At 37.9% G+C, this 24739-nt stretch overlaps 1 protein-coding gene across 4 annotated transcripts in view; it reads right to left on the bottom strand.

The window, feature by feature from the left end:
- Window positions 1-24739, bottom strand: part of SMAD5 (SMAD family member 5) — a 58439-nt gene that overhangs the window by 5388 nt on the left and 28312 nt on the right. For all 4 annotated transcript variants that reach the window (XM_028103578.2, XM_028103577.2, XM_028103575.2 and 1 more), the window contains 3 exons: window positions 20452-20571; window positions 3687-3908; window positions 1435-1691 (listed from right to left, as the gene is read on the bottom strand). In XM_028103578.2, the coding sequence (XP_027959379.1) occupies window positions 1435-1691; window positions 3687-3908; window positions 20452-20571 (599 nt within the window). The remainder of the gene's footprint in view (window positions 1-1434; window positions 1692-3686; window positions 3909-20451; window positions 20572-24739) is intronic.

The raw sequence follows: 24739 nt of genomic DNA, 5'->3' as shown, positions 1-24739 counted from the left end.
GTTGCAGTACTGAAAGAGATAGGATTCCCTTAACAGAAATCCTTGGGGCAAGATATGTTTCAGAATTCTTTTTCTTTTTGAAGTTTAGAAAGTTAATACAGTACAACAGCTCATAATTAAAACACTATTATTTCTGCAGTGAGATACATTCTCACTTAATGGGATAAATAAAACCCACAAACAGCCTCATATAAGTTCACATCAGATTTTGTTGCGAAAAAGTTTTGGTTTTCAGGTTTGGGATTTTTTTTTTTTTTTTTAACTGAGGTAAGACACTGTAGATCTGATCAATGCACACAACTGTAATTAAAGTAGCTGGGATGAATTACACTGGAACACTTTAGCCTAAAATTCTAGATAAAGATTAAAATTTTTTTCACTTTTATTTGCCTGGATTCACCAAGCTCTCTGCTTTACAGCTTACAGTAGTGCTGGCCCAGGAAAATGAGGCTTGGGAGGAGGAGATGGGGAGTAGAGATTAAACACATAAAAGTTATGTTTCTGGGGCACCTGGATGGCACAGTTGGTAAGAGTCCTGGGATTGAGCCCCGTATCCCTGCCCTGTATCCCTGCATAGTCAGGCTCCCTGCTCAGCGAGGAGTCTGCTTCTCACTCTCCCTCTGCTCCCTCCACCCCCACACACACTCTCTCTCTTTCAATCAAATAAATAAATAAAATCTTCAAAAAAAAAAAAAGTTAGGTTTCTATGGAGGGGGAATGCCTTTGGGGCTACTGATAAACTGATGCATAGAAAAGACCGACAGCAAAGCAGCAAGGCAACACTGAACTGTGGGTCTGAATGTCAAAAAGAAAAAGCCCACTCGGAGCATTTCACAATTGTTCTTCTTTGGTTAAAACCTTAAGGACCGAGTGGATAGAGTACAGGATGCTTATATGTGTCACTAAAATTCTTCCCTATTTTTACTCACAAACCATCATCTTCGGAAGGCCAGTAAAATCAGGCCAAGAGCAAGTGATAAATTTGAAAAGTTCTTTCAACTCTGCAAATCCTTAATAACAGAGGTTAAATGCAAGGAAGCTAACTTTAGTCTTCTAAAGAATTTTTTAAGTCACTCCAGTGGGATCTAACAATAATTGAAACTGCCGAAGCTAAGGAACTTCAAAAGCAATTTTAATATTAAATGCTTTCTAGCAATTCAGTCTTTAACCGAAGCTCTTTATAAACTCAGCCCCTATTCAGTATCAAAATCAGTATCATGCATTTTATGTCTGGATTATAAAATTAAAACTTAGACCTACCGTGTGGTTTTAAAGCTTTAAAACTCAAGAATATCATTTAAAAACCTATTAAGTCAGGTCAAAAGTAAATACTGACTTTCATTTCACAAAGACATTTTAAAATCATAACCTATAGAAATATAATATACATATTTACAGTGACTCAAATTAAGCTACAGGTTACAACCCACTCACCTTGACAAAACTCATTCGAATGGTACACATTTTGGTGAGCTCATACACTGCCTCAAATCCATGGTTGACAGATTGAGCCAGAAGCTGAGCAAACTCTTGGTTGTTAAAAATTTTGAGGCTGCAACTGCTGGGAATCTTACAGACAGTGGTAGGATGAAAGCCATGATGGAAGTTGCAGTTCCTACTCTGAACAAATATGCTGCTGTCACTGAGGCACTCTGCATACACTTCTCCACCAACATAGTACAGGTGAACACCTTAAAAAGACGAGCATTACAAGACTCACCTTAATATACCGCAGCATAACGAAACCAAAGCGGTTGTCTAGAGTGCAATCAAGAATACCCGCTAACCTACAGCAAACGACCAACAGTCTGTAGACAGAAGCTACCACTAGAGGGCCTTACACTGCCGAAGATAATCAAGAGGTCTACAATGGTCCTTAAATAACTAAAATGTAAGCCCCAGGTTGGCAGCTTATTAGGTTTATCAGTTCTTAAGTTCTTTTCTCTTTGCCAACAATCATTTATTATCTCTATGAGAGAAAGCAAAGACAAAAAGAAAAAAAACACCTATGATGAGTCCTTTCAAAGGAACATTTGGCGCTAATTTAACTATCACAAACAGTCAATTGGCAAAATGCTCTGCATTCTTTTTTACTAATGGAGAGTACAGGAGCATTAAAAAAGACCCTAAGTAGGGCGCCTGGGTGGCTCAGTTAGTTAAGCGACCGCCTTCGGCTCAGGTCATGATCCTGGAGTCCCGGGATCGAGTCCCACATCGGGCTCCCTGCTCAGTGGGGAGACTGCTTCTCCCTCTGAGTGTGCTCTCTCTCTCTCAAATAAATAAATAAAATCTTTAGAAAAAAAAAAAGACCCTAAGTCACATATGTAATTTCAGGTCACAAGAAGAGACTTTAAATGGCAGATTTATTTTAGTTCCCTTGAAAAGAATGGTTTTGGTATTTTAAAAATATATATGTAAATAATGTGAATATACTTTCAATATTAAAACTTCAAATTATATAGCTAAAGCTGAAGTTATTTCCAACTTTTCACCACCACAAACAATGCTAAAAAGACCATCCTTGTACACTCATACCTCATACACATGTGAGTCAAAGACTTATATTAGGCTATGATACGAAAAACTATGTTTTGTTTCTGAGCAAATAAAATGACCCATGGAGGAAGGGATCCCAGAACTGGATACTAGGAAAAATGGGAAAACAGTCTAGAATTTAAGAATTCCACAGGTAGATTTCTCTTAAATCATCCTACGGTAGTGGGAAAACCAATACACAGAAGTGAGGCATTTCACCTACAAAATCAATGCCACGTTGGCAACAGTCAAAAGAGAATGGAAGCTTTCTTGTCAACTTATTTTTGGCCATAGTATTTTGCTGAATCTCTTCTATAAGAAATGAGATTACAATTACAATTATACCTTTTGTAGGTACAAGTATAGTTTACCTTTTATAGGTAAAGGGTGTAAGTGTACCTTTGGTTCTAACTTGGACTAAGACTTCCCTCAAGTCCAAGAAGCAAAACAGAGCTAGTGGTAAAAACTGAACTCACAAGACAGGCAATACACTCTACCTGGGATAGGCTTCCTTCCTGACCACTTGATGCATGAGACTCGGACATTCCACCGAGGTGGGAGAAGTTCCTTGTTTGTTGTGGCAACTGTCTTGTGAGATGAAATATAAATAAAACCTAGTTACCTGAATTTAAAAGGCAGGAGGGGTGGTGGTGAAGCCACTGGAAACTTGTTATCATTCAAACTGGACTTCTTACCTGTAACCCAGCTCCTCCAACATAACAGAAATTCTTACAAGGCACCTCAACTCAAAATACCGTAATTAAAAAATTCTAATCCTTCACCAGCATTCATATATTCCACAAATATTTGCCGTGTACTTACTATGAGCCTGGCACTGTTCTAACTGAAAATAATGCTGTGAACAAAGCAAATTTCTGTAAAGCTTATATTCCAGTCAGGAAGACACTCAAAAAATAGATACAGAAATAGTATGATTTCAGATCCTAAGTACTATGACGAAAAACTAAGCACGATAAGGAAAAGAGGCCTGATTAGGTCTTGACTTAATACATTCTCTAGCATCTGCAACTTGAGGGTACAGCCCACGCCTCAGGCTCGCGGTATACTCCAGCGCCTTACACAACTCACAGTACACAGTGAGCACAACAAATGACTGACTTCAACTGAACGCAGGGAAATGACAAAATTACCTTTTCCGATATGTCGCCTAGTGTTTTCAATTGTTGAATTACGATTAACATTTGACAACAACCCCAAGCAGAATCTACTTTTGTTATTTGAAGGGTCTGTGAATCCATCTACTAACACGCTAGTAGAAGATGCATGAAAAGCCTCCCCAACACGATTGTTTAATTCATAGTAGACAATTGAACACCAATGTTTCGGCTCTTCATAGGCAACGGGCTGAACGTCTGTAAACAAACCAGACAAAAAAACGATTAATGAGTGAATTAGAAACCCCAGATTCTTTGTTTCCTTTAAGCCAACACAAGCACTCTATGAAAAATATTTTCAGATATTTCACTTAAGTATCACTGTCCTCCCTGGCTTTGAGTCTATTACCTTACAAAAAAAAAGAAAAACAGTAATGTCTTGAAAATGAATATTTTAAAACTTATCCAAATACAAGTATAAGGATAGGCAGTATCACATTTATTTTATTTTTTTATTTTTCTTCTTAATTTTTTATTATTGAAGTAGAGTTGACACACAATACCATAATGGTTTCAGGTGTACAACACAGCGACTAGATAATCCTGTGTATTACTCAGTACTCACCACGATAAACGTAGTTGCCATCTACCAAACAACACTATGCAATATTATTATATTATTCTCTATGCTGTACTTTTCATCTCCAAAACTTATTTAATGTGTAACTGGAATTTTGAATCTTTTAATCCTCTTCTCCTGTTTTGTACACCAGCCCCCTCCAGCAACCACCAGTTTGTTCTCTGTATTTATGAGTCTGTTTGTGGTTTATTATTTTTTCATTTGCTTTGTTTTTTAGATTCCACATATGTGTGAAATCATATGGTATTTGTCTTTCTTTGTCTGACTTATTTCATTTAGTATAATACCCTCTAGGTCCATCCATCTTGTTGGAAAATGGCAAGATCTCATTCATTTTTATCATTGAATAATATTCCATTGTGTATATATCTCCTTATATCTATTGATGGATAATATTCCATTGTGTATATATATCACTTATATCTATTGATGGATACTTAGCTTACTCCCATATCTTGGCTATCGTAAATAATGCTACAACAAACACAGGGGTGCACATATCTTTTCAAATTAGTGTTTTTGAAAAAAAAAAATTAGTGTTTTTGCTTTCTCTGGGTAAATACCCAGTAGTGGAATTACTGGATAATATGGTATTTCTATTTTTAGTTTTCTTGGAAATCTGCATACTGTTTTCCCCAGTGGCTGCACCAACATATACTACCACAAACAGTGCACAAGAATTCTCTTTTCTCCACATCCTTGTCAATACTTATTTGTCCTTCTGATACTAGCCATTCAGACTGGTGTGAGGTGGCATCTCACTGTGATTTGAATTGCATTTCCCTGATGATTAATGATGCTGAACATCTTTTCATATGTCAGTTGACCATCTGTATGTCTTCTTCGGAAAAAGGCCTATTCAGAGTCTCTGCCCATTTTTCTAACCAAATTGTTTGTTTGGTTTGGGTTTTTTTCTTGGTGTTGAGTTGTGTAAGTTCTCTTATTTATTTTGGATATTACTCCTTATCAGATATATCATTTATAAATATCTTCTTACATCCAGCAGACTGCTTTTTCCTTTTGTTGAAGGTTTCCTTAACTGTTACAAAGCTTTTTATTTTGTAGTCCTAATAGTTAACTTTTGTCTATTTTCCTTGCCTGAGGAGACATATCCCATAAATATGTTGTTAAGGCTGATGTCCAAGTGATCACTGCCCTATGTTTTTCGAGAAGTTTTATGGTTTCAGGTCTCACAATTAGGTCCTTAGTCTGAGTTTTTTTAGTGTGTGGTGTAAGAAAGTGGTCCAGTTTCATTTGTTCACATGCAGCTGCCCAGTTTCCCCAACAGCATTTACTGAAGAGACTGTCTTTTCCCCACTGTATATTCTTGCCTCCCGTGTCGCAGATTACCTGACCATATTAAGTGTGAGCTTATTTCTGGGCGCTCTATCCTGTTCAATTGATCTAAAGTTGATCCTGCAACTTTACTGATTTCCTTTCTTAGTTCTAGTAGTTTTTTTGGTGCAGTCTTCAGGATTATACACACACACACACACACACACCACGTAATTTGCAAATAATGATAGTTTTACTTCTTCCTTTCCAATATGGGTGCCTTTTATTTCTTTTTCTTGTCTGATTGCTGCAGTTAGGACTTCAGTACTATGTTGAATACAAATAAGTGGCAAGAATGGCCATCCTTATCTTGTTCCTGAGCTTTTCACCATTGAGTATGATGTTAGTTGTGGGTTTGTCATATGTATCGTCTTTACTATATTGAGGTATGTTTCCTCTAAATCCACTTTGTTGAGAGTTTTTATCATAAACAGATAATGATTTCTGTCAAATGCTTCTGTATCTACTGAGATGATTATTACCATTTTTATCCTTCATAAGTTACTAATGTAATATATCACACTGGTTGATTTAGATACTAAACCACCCTTGCACCCGTGGAATAAATCCCACTTGATTGTGTGGTGAATGATCCTTTTAACTTACTGTTCAATTTGGTTTGTTAATATTTTGTTTAGGATTTGTGCATCTAAGTTCATCAGGGATACTGACCCATAGTCGTCTTTTTTGTGGTGTCTCGATCTGGTTTTGGTGTAAGGGAAAGGCTGGCCTTGCAGAATTAATCTGGAAGCTTTCCTTCCTCTTCTATTTTTGTAACAGTTTGAGAAAAATAGATATGAACTCTTCATTAAATGTTTGATAGAATTCACCTCTGAAGCCATCTGGCCTTGAGCTTTTGCTTGTTGGGGGAGTTTTTTGATTACTGATTCAATTTCATTACTAGTAATCAGTTTGTTCAGATTTTCTACTTCCTCCTGATTTAGTTTTGGAAACATTGTCCAATTTGTTGGCATACCATTTTTCATAGTCTCTTATATTCCTTTTTATTTCTATGGTTTGAGCTCTTCTCTCTTGTTTCTGATTTTATTTGGGCCTTTTCTCTTTTTTTCTTGATGAGTCCAAGTGTTTGTCAATTTCGCTTATCTTTTCAAAGAACCAACTCTTGGTTTCAATGATCTTTCCTATTGCTTTTTAAGTCTCTATTTCATTTATTTTCACTCTGATCTTTATTATTTCCTTCCTTCTACTAACGCTGAGCTGTGTTTGTTCTTCTTTTACTAGATCCTTTAGGTGTAAGGTTAGACTGTTTATTTCAGTTTTTTCTTGTTTCTTGAAGTAGGCCTGCACCACTATAAACTTCCCTCTTAGAACTACTTTTGCTGTGTCCCAAAGTTTTTCAACAAGTGTGTTTTCACATTTTAAATTGTTTTTCTAGCACAGTCTAATCAAGGTTTAAATTTGTAAAACAAGCCTCTGTATCAGCAACCTGAAATACTTAATTATACCAGCATTTGTAAAATTATTCTAAGCAAAAATATGAACTAAAAAACCAAGCAAGCTAGGAACAGAGGGTAACTCCTACAATTTGATAAAGAACATTTACAGGAAACTTATACCTAACTTCATACTTAATGGTGAGGAACTAGAAGATTTCCTGCCAAGATCAGTAACAAGTTAAGTATGTTCTCACCATTCCTTTTCCAACACTGTACTAGAAGTCCTAGCTAATACAGTTAAGAGAAAGGGTAATAGAAGGTATACAAATTGGAAAGGAAGAAATACAATCATCTTTGTTCACAAATGACATGGCTGTCTACATAAAAAACCTGAAAAAAAATGAAAAAAAAAAGAACTCCTGGAACTAATTAAGCTATTACAGCAAGGTTGCAAGATGCAAGGTTAATATACAAAGTCAATCACTTTGCTATATACCAGCAATGACCATGTGAAATTTGAAAATAAAAATTCATGACCATTTATATTAGCATTCAAAAGAACAAATACTTAGGTAAAAATCAAAATAGGTACAAGACCTATATGAAGAAACTATAAAGCCCTAAAGACAGACATCAAAAAGGAACTAAATAAATGCAGAGAGAGCCCATGTTCATGGAAAGGAAGCCTTAATACTGCCATGAAGTCAGTTCTTCCCAACATGATCTATAGGTATCAATGCAATCCCAATCAAAATCCCAGCAAATCATTTTGTGAGTATCAACAAACCGATCCTAAAGTTTATTTGGGGCAGCAAAAGACCCAGAACACCTAACACAATACTGAAGAAGAACAAAATCAGAAGACTGACACTATTCAACTTACCATAAAGCTACTGTTATCAAGATAGTATGGTACTGGCAAAAGAACAAACAGATCAAAGGAACAGAAGAGAGAGCCCAGAAAAAGACCCATATAAATACAGTTAACCAATTTCTGATGAAGGAACAAAGGCAATAATGGAGAAAAGATAGTCTTTTCAACAAATACTACAAGAACAACCACAGGCAAAAAAATTAATCTACACACAGACGTCACACCCTTCACAAAAATTACCTCAAAGTCAAAGACCTAAACGTACAACACAAAACCGTAAGAGGTTCTAGAAGATAACATAGCAGAAAATCTAGATAACCCATGAATATGGTAATGACTTTCTAGATACAACATCAAGGCATGAACCATGAAAGAACTGATAAGCCAGACTTTATTAAAAATTCAAAGTTTCTGCTCTGCAAAAGACACTATCAACAGAATAACAAGACAAGCCACAGCCTGGGAGAAAATATGTACAAAAGACATACCTGGTAAAGGACTACTATCCAAAATATACAAAGAACTCTTAAAATTCAACAAGAAAATAAGTAACCCAATTTAAAAAATGGGTCAAAGACATAACCAGCCACCTCATCAAAGAAGATATATACATAACAAATAAGCATATAAAAACATGCTCCACATCATGTGTCATTGGTAAATACAAATTAAGATAGCAATAAAATACCACTATACACCCATAAGAATGGCCAAAATCCAAAAGTGTGAGAACACCAAAAATTGGTGAGGATGTGCAACAATAGGAATTCTCATTCACTGCTAGTGGGAATATAAAATGGTACAGCTACTTTGGAAGACAGTTTGGTGGTTTCTTACAAAACTTAACATACTCTTACCATATTATCCACAAAAATGCTCCTCAGTATTTACAAAAAGGAGGTAAAAACTTATGTCCACATAAAACCTACACACAGATGTTTATGGCAGCTTTACCCATGACTGCCAAAACTTGAAAGCAACCAAGATGTCCTTTTGCAGGTGAATGGATAAACTGTGATAATTTCCAGTTGATGGACTAATTCAGCTCTACAAAGAAATGAGCTATCAAGGCATGAAAAGGGATGAGGGAACTTAAATGCATGTTACTAAGTGAAAGAAACCAATCTGACAAGGCTACATACTGTATGATTCTAACTAGATGCCATTCTGGAAAAGGCAAAACTATGGAGTCAGTAAAAGTATCAGTGGTTCCAGGTTAGAAGGAGTGAGGAATGAACAGGCAGAGCACACAGGATTTTTAGGGCAGCGAAATTATTCTGTATACTGTAGATATACTTCTGTATACTACCAGTACTAGAGAGGTACATACCTGTCATTATTCATTTGTTCCAATCCACAAAACGTACAACACCAAAAATGAAACCTAATGTGAACCATCGATTTGGGGTGATAATGATATGTCAAGATAGGTAAGACTGTAATAAATGTACCAGTATAGGGTTTTGGTAGCTGGGTACATGTGTGGAGGCAGGGGTGTGTGGGAAATCTCTGTACTTTCCACTCTTATTTGCTGTGAACCTAAAACTCATATAAAAAACAGAGTCCGTTTAAAAAAAAGAAAAGACACAAAAGGAAAAAAAACACAACTAAGTGAGCATGAACTCTGGGTAAAAGGTGGTATACATTCTAATGTTAAATGCCAGAAGTGCCGATGGAAAAAGATACATACACAAAATAAACGACCAGCCAAACTCTTCTTATTGTAAAACTGAACAATTCATAATGGATGTAATGGATGGGAAGGACACATGTAAATTTTTCACCCAGCGCTGGTAGATTATCTTTCTTGGGGCTGAAATCAGAAAGAAAAGTCAAGAACCCTCAAATTTCCTTTCAAAAAAGGCAGAAATTAAAAATGTCCAAAAAACCCTCAAAAGTGGCTATGTGGCCTACGTAAGCAGTACAAAATAACTGGTTAACTTTTAAGACTCAGTTCTGATTATTCAATTGCAAAGAATTCAGATAAGGAGGAACATAAAAAAATAAAACAATGTGGACCCATAAAGAGAAGTCCTAAGGGCTCAGAATATAAAGAAGCTTATATAAAAAGATGGAACAGGGAGGGGCCCACAACCCAAGACATATACAAATGAGTTGCAAGCAGTTATAAGAATAGCGTCAGGAAAGCTAGAGCCAAAAATGAGCAGAAGCTTGTCAAGAAAAAAATTGCTAAGCAAAGCTAAAAAGACAATTTTGGTTCAGAGAAAAGAAAAAGAGCTCGGCCTCTACTCAAGGCAAAGGACATATTGTCAACCGGCAATTCAAGGTGCTGCAGTTTAACTCTAATGTCCCTTTTGTCACCTCTCTGTCAAAATAAAACAGAGAGAAAACACACAAAATAGGATTGAAACTAGAGGAAACTGGCAGAGCAAGATGGTGGAGGAGTAGGAGACCTGGATTTCGTTTGGTCTCAGGAATTCAGCTGAATAGGGATCAAACCATTCTGAACATCTACGAACTCAACAGGAGATCGAAAAAAAGAATAGCAACAACTCTCTGAACAGAAAAGCGACCACTTCCTGGAAGGTAGGACTTGCGGAGAAGTGAATCCGAGGCAATATTCGGGAGGATAGACGGCGGGGGAGGGGGCCTCCGCTGCTTCTGGCCAGTGCTAGAGCCGCGGAGCAAAAAATCGGAACTTTTAGAAGTCGGCTCCCTGAGGGACGTTGCTCCAGGGGCTAAGCGGGGGGGTGGAACCCTCGCGGGACAGTGTGGTCTCAGGACCCTCTGGGGGTCACAGAAAGACAGGGGTGCCTGAGTGCGGCAGAGCTCCCAGGTATCGGAGCGGGGAAGCCGGCTGCAGAGATGGGGCCAAGGAGCGTGCTCTCAGCTCGCGGTTGCCATACACCGTGATCCGCGGCACAGTCGGGCCACTGCTCCTCCAGCAGGGACCCAACAAGCAGAAGATCCGGGGAGACTTCCATTCCTCCTCCGGGAGGAGCGGCGCGGGAGCGCACCGCAGGGATCTGCTGGGTTTGGAGACTCCACACGGGGTCGGGTGCCAGAGATAGAAACGCTCGGTCACAGGCTGGGTGAGCACTGAGTGCGGCCGGAGACCAGGGAGACGGGAGTGACTGACTGCTTTTCTCTGGCGGCGCACTGAGGAGAGGGGTCCCGAGTTCTCGGCTCCTCCGGGAGGAGATTGGGAGGCCACCATTTTCACTCTCGTCCTCCAAAGGTGCACTGAGAGCTTGCAGGGAACAAAAGCTCCTAAGAGCAAACCCGAGCAGATTGCTTAGCCCGGACCGGCAAGGGCAGGGCAATTCCGCCTCCGACAAAGACATTTGGGAACCACGGCAACAGGCCCCTCCCCCAGAAGATCAGCAGGAACAGCCAGCAAGCCAAGACCAAGTTTACCAATCAAGGAAAAAGGGAGAACTCCAGCGCTAGGGGAATACTGCACACAGAATTCATGGCTTTTTTTTTTACAATGATTCATTAGTCTTTCAAAGTTAATTTTTTTAACTGTTTTATTTTTTCAATTTTTCTTTTTCTCTTTTTCAAGCAACGTGTTATCAATCCTTTGATAAAAAAAATTTTATTTTTCATTTTTAGAGTCCTATTCTATCCATTCATAGTAGTTACCCTTATTTTTGGCATGTATATATAAGTTGTTCTCTCTTTAAAATTTTGAGATACAGTTTCTTCTAACAGATCAAAATATACCCTAAATCACTAGTGTATGGCTTTGTTCTAGTCTCCTGCCTGATCACATTCTCTCCCTTATTCTTTTTTTTAAATCTTCTTTCTTTTTTCAAACAACTTATCTTATCAATTCCTTTTATAAAATCTTTTATAATTTTCATCTTTACAGTCATATTCCATGTCTTCATTGTGTCAACTCTTATTTTGTACATATACAAGTCTTTCTTTCTTTTAAATTTTAGGAGGCACTTTCTTCTAACAGACCAAAATACACCCAAAATCTAGTGTGTGGCACTGATCTATGCACTAGCCTGCTCATATTTGATCATATTCTGTCTTTCTTGTTTTGTTCTGTTTTTGTTTTTATCTTTTTCTTTTTTTCTTTCTTTTTGCTTTCCTTCCCTTTCTTTTCCCCTGGTTTCAGGTCTTTTCTGATTTGTTTAGAGTATATTATCTGGGGATGGTGTTAACCTGTTAGCATTTCGTTCTCTCATTCATCTATTCTCCTCTGGACAAAATGACAAGATGGAAAAAATTACCTCAGCAAAAAGAACAAGAGGTAGTACCGTCTGCCAGAGACCTACACAATACGGACATTACTACGATGTCGGACCTAGAGTTCAGAACCATGATTTTAAAGATACTGGCTGGGCTTGAAAAAAGAATGAAGTTATTAGAGAAACCCTTCCTGGAGAAATAAAAGAACGAAAATCTAACCAAGTGGAAATCAAAGAGGTACAATCAAAAATGGGGGCACTAACTGTTAGGATAAATGAGGCAGAAGAGAGAATTACCGACATAGAAGACCAAATGATGGAAAATAAAGAAGCTGAGAAAAAGAGATAAACAACTACTGGATCACAAGGGCAGAATTCGAGAGATAAGCGATACGGTAAGACGAAACAAGATTAGAATAATTAGGATCCCAGAAGAAGAAGAAAGAGAGAGAGGGGCAGAAGGTATAGTGGAGCAAATTATAGCAGAGAACTTCCCTAATGTGGGGAAGGAAACAGGCATCAAAATCCAGGAGGCCCAGAGAACCCCTCTCAAAATCAATAAAAATAGGTCAACACCCCGACATCTAATAGTAAAACTTACGAATCTCAGAGACAAAGAGAAAATCTTGAAAGCAGCTCGGGAGAAGAGATATGTAACCTGTAATGGTAGAAACATTAGATTGGCAACAGACCTGTCCACAGAGAACTGGTGGGCCAGAAAGGACTGGCATGATATCTTCAGAGCTCTAAACGAGAAAAATATGCAGCCAAGAATACTATATCCAGCTAGGCTGTCATTGAAAATAGAAGGAGAGATAAAAAGCTTCCAGGACAAACAAAAACTAAAGGAATTTGCAAACACGAAACCAGCCCTCCAAGAAATACTGAAAGGAGTCCTCTAAGCAAAGAGAGAGCCTAAAAGCAACATAGACCAGAAAGGAACACAGACAATAGACAGTAACAGTCATCCTTACAGGCAATACAATGACACTAAATTCATACCTTTCAATAGTTACCCTGAATGTAAATGGGCTCAATGCCCCAATCAAAAGACACAGGCTATCAGATTGGATTAAAAAACAAGACCCATCAATATGCTGTCTGCAAGAGACTCATTTTAGACCCAAAGACATTCCCACATTGAATGTGAGGGGGTGGAAAACCATTTACCATGCTAATGGACGCCAAAAGAAAGCTGGGGTGGCAATCCTTATAACAGACCAATTAGATTTTAAAACAAAGACTGTAATAAGAGATGAGGAAGGACACTATATCCTATTTAAAGGGTCTATCCAACAAGAAGATCTAACAATTGTAAATATCTATGCCCCTAACATGGGAGCAGCCAGTTCTATAAGGCAATTACTAACAAAAGCGAAGAAACACATTGACAACAATACAATAATAGTGGGGGACTTTAACACCCCCCTGACTGAAATGGACAGATCATCTAAGCAAAAGATCAACAAGGAAATAAGGACTTTAAATGACACACTGGACCAAATGGACTTCACAGACATATTCAGAACATTCCATCCCAAAGGAACGGAATACACATTCTTCTCTAGTGCCCATGGAATATTCTCCAGAATTGATCACATCCTAGGTCACAAATCAGGTCTCAACCGGTACCAAAAGATTGGGATCATTCCCTGCATATTTTCAGACCACAATGCTTTGAAACTAGAACTCAATCACAAGAGGAAAGTCGGAAAGAACTCAAATACATGGAGGCTAAAGAGCATCCTACTAAAGAATGAATGGGTCAACCAGGAAATTAAAGAAGAATTAAAAAAATTCACGGAGACCAATGAAAATGAAAACACAACTGTTCAAAATCTTTGGGATACAGCAAAGGCGTCCTAAGAGGAAAGTATATAGCAATACAAGCCTTTCTCAAGAAACTAGAAAGGTCTCAAATACACAACCTAACCCTACACCTAAAGGAGCTGGAGAAAAAAGAGCAAATGAAGCCTAAATCCAGGAGGAGAAGAGAAATAATAATGATCAGAGCAGAAATCAATGAAATAGAAACCAAAAGAACAGGAGAACAGATCAACGAAACCAGGAGCTGGTTCTTTGAAAGAATTAACAGGATTGATAAACCCCTGGCCAGACTTATCAAAAAGAAGAGAGAAATAACCCAAATCAACAAAATCATGAAGGAAAGAGGAGAGAGCACAACCAACACCAAAGAAATACAAACAATTCTAAGAACATATTATGAGCAACTGTATGCCAGCAAATTAGATAACCTGGAAGAAATGGGTGCATTCCTAGAGATGTATCAACCACCAAAATTGAACCAGGAAGAAACAGAAAACCTGAACAGACCTCTAACCACTAAGGAAATTGAAGAAGTCATCAAAAATCTCCCAACAAACAAAAGCCCAGGGCCAGATGGCTTCCCAGGGGAATTCTACCAAACATTTAAAGAATTAATACCTACTCTTCTGAAACTTTCCAAAAAACAGAAATGGAAGGAAAACTTCCAAACTCATTTTATAAGGCCACCATTACCTTGATCCCCAAACCAAAGACCCCATCAAAAAGGAGAATTACAGACCAATACCCTTGATGAACATGGATGCAAAAATTCTCATGAAAATACTAGCCAACAGGATCCAACAGTACATTAAAAGGATTATTCACCACAACCAAGCGGGATTTACCCCTGGGCTGCAAGGTTGGATCAGCATCCAGAAATCAATCAACGTGATACAATACATTAACAAAAGAACAAGAATCATATGATCCTCTCAATAGATGCAGAAAAAGCATTTGACAAAGTACAGTATCCTTGATCAAAACCCTTCAGAGTATAGGGATAGAGGGTACATACCTCAATATCATAAAAGCCATCTATGAAAAACCTACAGCGAATATCATTCTCAATGGGGAAAAGCTGAGAGCTTTCCCCCTAAGGTCAGGAACACGGCAGGGATGTCCACTCTCACCACTGCTATTCAACATAGTATTAGAAGTCCTAGCCACAGCAATCAGACAACAAAAAGAAATCAAAGGCATCCAAATCGGCAAAGAGGAACTCAAACTCTCACTCTGTGGAAAACCCAAAAGACTCCACCCCAAAACTGCTAGAACTCATACAGGAATTCAGTCAAGTGGCAGGATATGAAATCAATGCACAGAAATCAGTGGCATTCCTATACACCAACAACAAGACAGAAGACAGACAAATTAAGGAGTCAATCCCATTTACAATTGCACCCAAAACCATAAGATACCTAGGAATAAATCTAACCAAAGAGGCAAAGGATCTGTACTCAGGTAACTACAAAATACTCATGAAAGAAATTGAGGAAGACACAAAGAAATGGAAAAACGTTCCATGCTCATGGATTGGAAGAACAAACATTGTGAAGATGTCAATGCTACCTGGAGCAATCACACATTCAATGCAATCCCCATCAAAATATCATCCACTTTTTTCAAAGAAATGGAACAAAGAATCCTAAAATTTCTATGGAACCAGAAGAGACCCTGAATAGCCAGAGGAAGGCTGAAAAAAAAAAAGGCAAAGCTGGCGGCATCACAATTCCGGACTTCCAGCTCTATTACAAAGCTGTCATCATCAAGGCAGTATGGCAGACACATAGATCAATGGAACAGAATAGAGAACCCAGAAAAGAGAGCCCAGAAATGGACCCTCAACTCTATGGTCAACTCAGCTTTGACAAAGCAGGAAAGAATGTCCAATGGAAAAAAGACAGTCTCTTCAACAAATGGTGTTGCGAATATTGGACAGACACATGCAGAAGAATGAAACTGGACCATTTCCTTACACCACACACAAAAACAGACTCCAAATGGTTGAAAGACCTAAACGTGAGACAGGAGTCCATCAAAATCCTAAAGGAGAACACAGGCTGCAACCTCTTCGACCTCAGCGGCAGCAACTTCTTCCTAGAAACATCGCCAAAGGCAAGGGAAGCAAGGGCAAAAATGAACTCTTGGGATTTCATCAAGATAAAAAGCTTTTGCACAGCAAAAGAAACAGTCCACAAAACCAAAAGACATCCAACAGAATGGGAGAAGGTATTTGCAAATGACATATTAGATAAAGGGCTAGTATCCAAAATCTATAAAGAACTTATCAAACTCAACACCCAAAGAACAAAGAATCCAATCAAGAAATGGGCAGAAGACATGAACAGACATTTTTCCAAAGAAGACATCCAAATGGCCAACAGACACATGAAAAAGTGCTCAACATCGCTCGGCATCAGGGAAAGCCAAATCAAAACCTCAATGAGATACCACCTCACACCCGTCAGAATGGCTAAAATTAACAAATCAGGAAACGACAGATGTTGGCGGGGATGCGGAGAAAGGGGAACCCTCCTACACTGGTGGTGGGAATGCAAGATGGTGCATACCACTCCAGAAAACAGTATGGAGGTTCCTCAAGAAGTTGAAAACAGAGCTACCATAGGATCCAGCAATTGCACTACTGGGTATTTACCCCAAAGATACAAATGTAGGGATCCGAAGGGGTACGTGCTCCCCAATGGTTACAGCAGCAATGTCCACAATAGCCAAACTGTGGAAAGAGCCAAGATGTCCATCGACAGACAAATGGATAAAGAAGATGTGGTATATATACACAATGGAATATTATGCAGCCATCAAAAGGAATGAGATCTTGCCATTTGCAACGACGTGGATGGAACTGGAGGGTGTTCTGCTGAGCGAAATAAGTCAATCAGAGAAAGACATGTATCATATGACCTCGCTGATATGAGAAATTCTTAATCTCAGGAAACAAACTGAGCGTTGCTGGAGTGGGGTGGGGGGATGGGATGGCTGGGTGATAGACATTGGGGAGGGTATGTGCTATGGTGAGCGCTGTGAATTGTGCAAGACTGTTGAATCACAGATCTGTACCTCTGAAACAAATAATGCAATATATGTTAAGAAAAAAATAAAAGAAGAAGATAGCAGGAGGGGGAAGAATGAAGCGGGGGAATTGGAGTGGGAGATGAACCATGAGAGACTATGGACTCTGAAAAACAAACTGAGGGTTCTAGAGGGGAGGGGGGTGGGGGGATGGGTTAGCCCGGTGATGCGTATTAAAGAGGGCATGTTCTGCATGGAGCACTGGGTGTTATGCACAAACAATGAATCATGGAACACTACATCAAAAACTAATGATGTAATGTATGGTGATTAACATAACAATAAAAAATTTTTTTAAATTTTTATAGGTTTTTCATACATGCCCTCTAATAATGAGAGAGAGAAAAAAATTAAAGGCATCCAGATTGGATAGTGAAAAAAAAAATGCTGTTTGTTATTGACATGTTCTTGTATTTCGAAGACCCTAAGGAATCCAGATAAACACACGCCCACACAAAAAGTCCCTACTAGAATTAATAAATGAATTCAGGAAAGTTGCAGGTTACAAGATTAATATATGAAAATCAATTGCATTTCAATCTATTTAATTAAGAAGAAACCAAATTCCATTCACTTAGGAACAGCAAAGTAAAACAATTTATATCGAGTACTGGAAGATCTAAATAAATGGAAAGACACACCACACCTGTGCACTGGAAGATGGCAAACATCCCGCACTGATTTAGAGATTCAACGTGATCTCTATCAAAATCCAAGGAGGGCATTTTGGGGAGGCAGAAATTAACAAACCAATACTAAAATGAAACGCAAATGCAAAGAATGCAGAAGTGCTAAACAACTATGAAAAAGAATAAAGTTGGAGGAATAACACTTCTCGTTTTCAAAACTTCCTATGAAGCTTTAGTAAGTATCTTAAGACTATGAAGTACAGACATACAAATAAATGAACAAATTGAGAGTCCTGTAATAAACTCTTATATTTATTCCATTGATTTCTGAAAAACATGCCAAGGCAATTCAATGGAGAAATGGTGGATACTCTTTTCAACAAAATAGGGCTAGAACCAAATGGATGGTCTACACACACAAAGACAAATTTAGATCTTTACCATACAGAAAGCTTAACTCAAAATAAATCACAGACCTAAATGTAAAAGCTAAGGCTACAGTATTTCTAGAAGACAAAACAGAAAATTTTCATGACTTCGGGATAGATGAAGATTTCTCAGATGCAACACCAAAAACATAAACAAGGGAAGAAAAAAGTGATAAACTAGACTCCGTCAAAATTAAAAACTTTCAGCTCTTTCTGTCATCTTGCAACCTGTAGAGGCCTGCTGGGAACAGGACTCCTAAAATGACAAATATGTCTGGAAGGCTGTGGTCCAGGGCCATTTTTGCTGGCTCTAAGGGAGGTCTCCAGAATTAGAGGGAGCAGCACACAGCTCTTCTTTAAATTGAAGATGTTTATGCTCGAAATGAAACTGAACTCTTATCTAGACAAGAGATGGGCTTCTATGTACAAAGCAAAGAACAATACATTGACGCTGGGTGGCAAACTGTACAAAACCAGAGTAATCTGGGGGAAAGTAACTCATGCTCATGGAAACAGTAGCATGGTTTGTGCCAAATTCCCAAGCAACCTTCCTGCTAAAGCCATCTGTAACAGAATCTGTGATACTGTACCCCTCAAGGATTTCAACTTACTGAAGAGAAAATAAAAGTGTACCAAAAAAAAAAAGAAACTTCTGTATGCAACAACAATCCAGACTGAGAGAAAATATCTGCAAATCACACATCTAATAAAGGATTTCTATCCAGAATATATAAAGAACTCTTACAACTCAATAGTAAAACAACCCAATTAAAAATGGGCAAAAGATTTAAATATTTCATGAAAAAAGATACATGAACAGCTAGTTAAGTTCATGAAAAATGCTCAACATCATTACTCATTATGGGAATGATGGAAAATTAAATGCAAATTAAATGGAAATGCAAATTATAACCACAATAAGACACTACCTCATACCCACTAAAATGGGTACATTCAAAACGCCTGACAATAACAAGTATCAAGAGCATGTGGAGACAGAGTGCCTGGTGGCTCAGTCGGTTAGGTGTCTGCCTTCAGCTCAGGTCATGATTCCAGGGTCCTAGAATGGAGCACCTCACTTCTCCTTCTCCCTCTCCCTCTGCTGCTTCCCCTGCTTGTGCACACTCTCTCTCTCTCTCAAATAAAATCTTTAAAAAATAAATAAATAAGGGGCGCCTGGGTGGCTCAGTTGGTTAAGTGACTGCCTTCGGCTCGGGTCATGATCCTGGAGTCCCGGGATCGAGTCCCGCATCGGGCTCCCTGCTCGGCGGGGAGTCTGCTTCTCCCTCTGACCCTCTTCCCTCTCGTGCTCTCTATCTCTCTCTCAAATAAATAAATAAAATCTTTAAAAAAATAAATAAATAAATAGATAGATAGATAAATAAATAAGTAAGAGCCATGTGGAGAAACTGGAACCCTCATATGTTAGTGGTAAGAATATAAAACAACACTGCTACTTTGGAGAAATTTGGCAGTTTTTCTTAAATAGTTAAATTCACCATATTGCCTCAGAAATTCTATTCTTAGGTATTTACCCAAGAAAAATAAAAACAAAACTCACACAAAGAGTTATATGCAAATGTTCCTAACCGTAGTGGTCATACTAGCCAAAAGCTAGAAATAATTCAAATGTACACCAACTGGTGAATGGCTAAAAAATTGTGGTACATCCATACAATGGACAACTGTTCAGCAATAAAAAGGAAAAAACTACTGATACGTTTCAACATGAAAGAACCTTGAACACATTATGCTAAGTGAAAGAAGCCAGATGCAAAAGACTACACATTATGAGATTCTACTTACATGAAATGTTCAGAAAAGGTAAATCTATATATACAGACAGACAAGAGATTAGAGGGTCTCTGAAGCCGAGGACAGCAGCAGGGACAGGCTGCAAATACACACAGCATATCTTTTTAAAGGATTATGAAAGTGTTCTAAAACTAGATTGTGGTGATGGTGCAAAACTTTATACATTTACTAAAAATCACTGAATCATACACTTGTAATGGATAAATGTTATGGTTTATAAATTATACTTCAATAAAAAGTTGATTTTTTTCATTCTTTTATTGTTATGTTAATCACCATATATTACATCATTAGTTTTTGATGTAGTGTTCCATGATTCATTGTTTGTGCATAACACCCAGTGCTCCATGCAGAACGTGCCCCCTTGAATACCCATCACCAGGCTAACCCATCCCCCCACCCCCCTCCCCTCTAGAACCCTCAGTTTGTTTCTCAGGGTCCATCGTCTCTCATGGTTCGTCTCCCCCTCTGACTTACTCCCCTTCATTCTTCCCCTCAGCTATTTTCTTCTTTTTCTTTCAATAAAAAGTTGATTTTAAAGAGTGGTAAGAAATTAAACACAAAAGAGCAGCAACAACAAATTGTGATGAGAATCTCTCTTACCTCTGCTGGATATACTGGGCATAATCTGAGGAATCATATTATTGCTTGTATCCATCGGCTGGGAATTATCTTGACCCATTTGATCATCTGGTGGCATATAGGCAGGAGGAGGAGTATCAGCTAAGAAGAAGAAAATGAGACAACTTAAAGTCCCAAAAGAATAGTTGGTATCTTCATCCTGCTTAAATGTATTCTAAAAGCATTAAAAAGGTCCTAAGATTACCAGCACGGTTTGTCACTGAACATTACAGACAAAGAAAAATGTAGGATGCTACCTGAGCCAAGAGAAAAGTAGAAAAGACAGCATACCCATTAGTTACTGAAAACCTGCTAAAGGTCTGCATGTATTCGGTCCAAACCAGGATAGTAAGATCAGTGCTAAAATTCACTAAAATAGAATTCAAGATCAAGAAGTTTGTCTTTATGTACTTACAGTCATATGCTGGGAGAAACTGCAACAATTACAAACCAATCGGAAGGACACAGATTATCCTAGTTTGAGTATATCTCTACAGAGACACTTTTAAAGTATCAAGATCATCACACACTGTATGTTGATAATTAACACTGGAAATTAAAACTGTACTCCTACAAAATGTACCAACATGAACAGCAGCTAGACATCTAATTCTTTTCAACATCCTAAAATGGCTGTCATGCCCTACTAAATGATTAGGTTAATTCTTAGGAAATTTGAATGTGAACTAGAAAATCTTTTGAGTTCCAGCACTCCTAGTTAAAAATCTTTGCAAAAGCTACAGCTATATTCCTGTCTCAGTAATTATAAATACCGAATATAGTATCTTTCACTCCAAGGTTTGTACAAGATATAGTGTGACACAGAACTGTAATCAGACTGAATCTAGGGCAACGGATAAAAATTAGTTTTGGAACAAATACCTAACAGCAAGTTAAACAGCTGATACTTAATTCTCCTTGAAAAAAAATTAAAAAACACATCAACTGATGCCGTAAAGAAACCAGAAACAATATACTTACATATGACTCCACCTACAACAGTAGGCATTCAAATATTTCTTGACAAACTGACATAATGATGCATCCATGTATGACATGCCATTAATGAAATCTGGGTACTTTATAAAATCTACTTATGAACTTTCTCCAGGCAAACCAGGTCATCAGTTACCTAATTAAAGATAACTGGGGTGCCTTTTAACTTTCCAGTCTATAATGATGTAACAAGAAGTAAAGTTAAAAAAGCACAGACTTTAGAGTCAGAGAAACCTAGGTCGGAAACCTCAGGCAAGGTACTTAAGCTCTTGAAGCGAGTATCAATTTCTTTCTCCACCTGTATAATCAGAGTACTATCTAGCTCACATGGTTGTTCTGAAGATTAAATTTAATGCAGTATCTTTCATCACAGTACCAGTTATGCAAAAGGCACTTAATAAATGGTACTTTGTATTATAAATTATATGAAAATATTTAAGTTAAATATGGCTGCTTCTTTTTTTAATGCCTGGAAATACATAATTTAGTTTTTTGGGTCAATAAATGATCGAATGATACCTAAATACACTTCCAGTTTTTCAGATTACATACTCCACGTCATAGTCATCAAACACATAGTCTTTTTCTGGCTTCAGGTTTTTGATAACCTATTAGAACACTCTGCCTTTCACGCATATAGGACTCCCTACGAAACCTTTCCAGTTAGCACCATTTGGCTTCACTCTCAAGTTGCAGTGGCAGCCACTTTACATAGCTAGTTGTAAATGTGTGGATTTCTATAAGTTTACCCATTCATTTCACAAATTTTCTTGAGGGTCTACTGTATGCTTGGCTCTGATACAGGGACTGGGGATGTAGCAGTAAAAAAAGGAGGCTAAAATTCCCTTTTTCATGGAGTTTATAGTCAAGATAGGGAGAGGAGGAAAAGAAAGAATATAAATACAAACAATCTGTTGGACTATAATATAGGCTATCAAGAAAAATCAAGCAGTGAGAGAAAGAAGGATGAAAAGAGAAAGTGAATTTTTTTTCATTATTCTTAAAGGATCATCTCTCCAAAACTGTTTGCTTTTTTCACAACATTCAATTAATTTCAACTAAAAAAAAAAAAAAACAAAACAAAACCAGTTCATCCATTTCTCTTACTCCTTGCCTCTGGCAACTATTAACCTGTTCTCAGTATCTATGATCAGGGTTTTTGTTTTTTTTGGTTTTTTTTTTTTAGATTTCACATTTAAGAAAAATCCTCTTTCCCTGGCTTACTTCATTTAGCTTAATACCCTCAAGGTCAGCCATGTTGTCACAAATGACAAGATTTCATTCTTTTTTATGGCTGAATATGCCACAATTTCTTTATCCATTCATCCATCGATAGACACTTAGGTTGCTTCTGTGTCCTATTATAAATCATGCTGCAATGAACCTGGGACTGCATATGTTTTCAAGTTAGTGTTTTTGTTTTCTTCAAATAACTACCAAAAAATGGAATTTCTGGATTACGTGGCACTTCTATTTTTAATTTTCTGAGGAAATTCCATACTTTCTTTTTTTTTTAATTTAAATTCAATTATTCAACATATATTATTGGTTCCAGAGGGAGACGTCAGTGATTCATCAGCCTTATAGAATACCCAGTGCTCATTTACATCACGAGCCCTCCTCAATGTCCATCAGCCAGTTTACCCCATCCCCTCAACCCCCTCCCCACCAGCAACGCTCAGTTTGGGAAACTCCATACTGTTTTTCACAGTGGCTGTACCAATCTGCATTCCCACCAACCGCATGAGGATTTCCTTTTCTCCACATCCTTGCCAACACTTGTCATTTCTAGTCTTTCTGATAATAGCTACTCTAACAATTATAAGGTGACACATAACTCATTGTGGTTTCAATTTGTATTTCCCTGATGATTAATGATGGAGAGCACCTTTTCATGTACCTGTTGGTCATGTGTATTATGTCTTCCTGGGAAGAAGGCCTATTCAGGTCCTCTGCCCATTTTATTTTTTAAAGATTTTATTTATTTATTTGACAGAGAGAGACACAGGGAGAGAGGGAACACAAGCAGGGGGAGTGGAAGAGGGAGAAGCAGGCTTCCTGTGGAGCAGGGAGCCAGATGTGGGGCTTGATCCCAGGACCCTGGGATCATGACCTGAGCCAAAGGCAGAAGCTTAACAACTGAGCCACCCAGGTGCCCCCTCTGCCCATTTTTTAATTGGAATGTTTGCTTTTGATATTGAGCTGTATGAGTTCTTTATGTATTTTGCATATTATCCCCTCATCAGATATATGATTTTCAAATATTTTCTCCCATTCAGTAGGTTGCCTTTTCATTTTATTAATGGTTTCCTTTGTGTGCAGAAATTTTTTTGTTTGATGTAGTGAAACGTGTTTATTTTTTGCTTCTTTTGCTTTTGGGGTCAATTCAAAAAATCAACGCCAAGACCAATGTCAAGGAGCTGCCTGCCTATGTTTTCTTCTAGGAGCTTTACGGTTTTAGGTCTTATGTTCAAGTCTTTAATCCCTTTTGACTTAATTTTTGTCTATGGTGTCAGATAGTGGCCCAGCTTCATTCTTCTGCATGTGGTTGTCCAATTTTCCCAACATCATTTATTGACAAGACTCTCCTTTCCCCATTGTATATTCTTAGCTCCTCTGTCATAAATTAACTGTCCATCTAAGTGTGGGTTTATTTCTGGGCTCTCTCTTCTGCTCCACTATCTATAGGTCTGTTTTTGTTTTTTTTTTAAAGATTTTATTTATTTATTTGACAGACAGAGAGACAGCGAGAGAAGGAACACAAGCAGGGGGAGTGGGAGAGAGAGAGAAGCAGGTTTCCTGCCGAGGAGGGAACCCGACGTGGGGCTCGATCCCAGGACTCTGGGATCGTGACCTGAGCCAAAGGCAGACACTCAGCAACTGAGCCACCCTAGGGGCCCCTACAGGTCTGTTTTAATGCCAATCCCACACTGTTTTACCTATGGTATCTTTAAAACTATGAATTAATTATACTTCAATTTTTAAAAATTTGTTTAAAAAATTACTACAGCTTTGTAATACAGTTTGAAATCAGGCAGTGTGATGCTTCCAGCTTGATTCTTCTTTCTCAAGATTGCTTTGGCTATTCTTGGGTCTTTTATGGTTGTTTACAAATTTTAGGATTGTTTTTTCTATTGCTGTGGAAAAATACAGCTACTTTCATTTTTAAAAAACATATGGTATATGGCAAAATAAAATCCAAAACTCTTCTGGAAATCAAATAATTACCAAAGAACACAGAGTCAAAAATAGCTACCTCTTAGCATTTAACAAT

Source organism: Eumetopias jubatus, unplaced genomic scaffold (assembly GCF_037043125.1).
Source record: "Eumetopias jubatus isolate StellerSeaLion01/CBP00866 unplaced genomic scaffold, mEumJub1_p1.0 scaffold_5, whole genome shotgun sequence".
Taxonomy (NCBI): domain Eukaryota; kingdom Metazoa; phylum Chordata; class Mammalia; order Carnivora; family Otariidae; genus Eumetopias; species Eumetopias jubatus.
The sequence above is the reverse complement of the archived record's forward strand: the minus strand, read 5'-3'. Positions and strand labels throughout refer to the sequence as shown.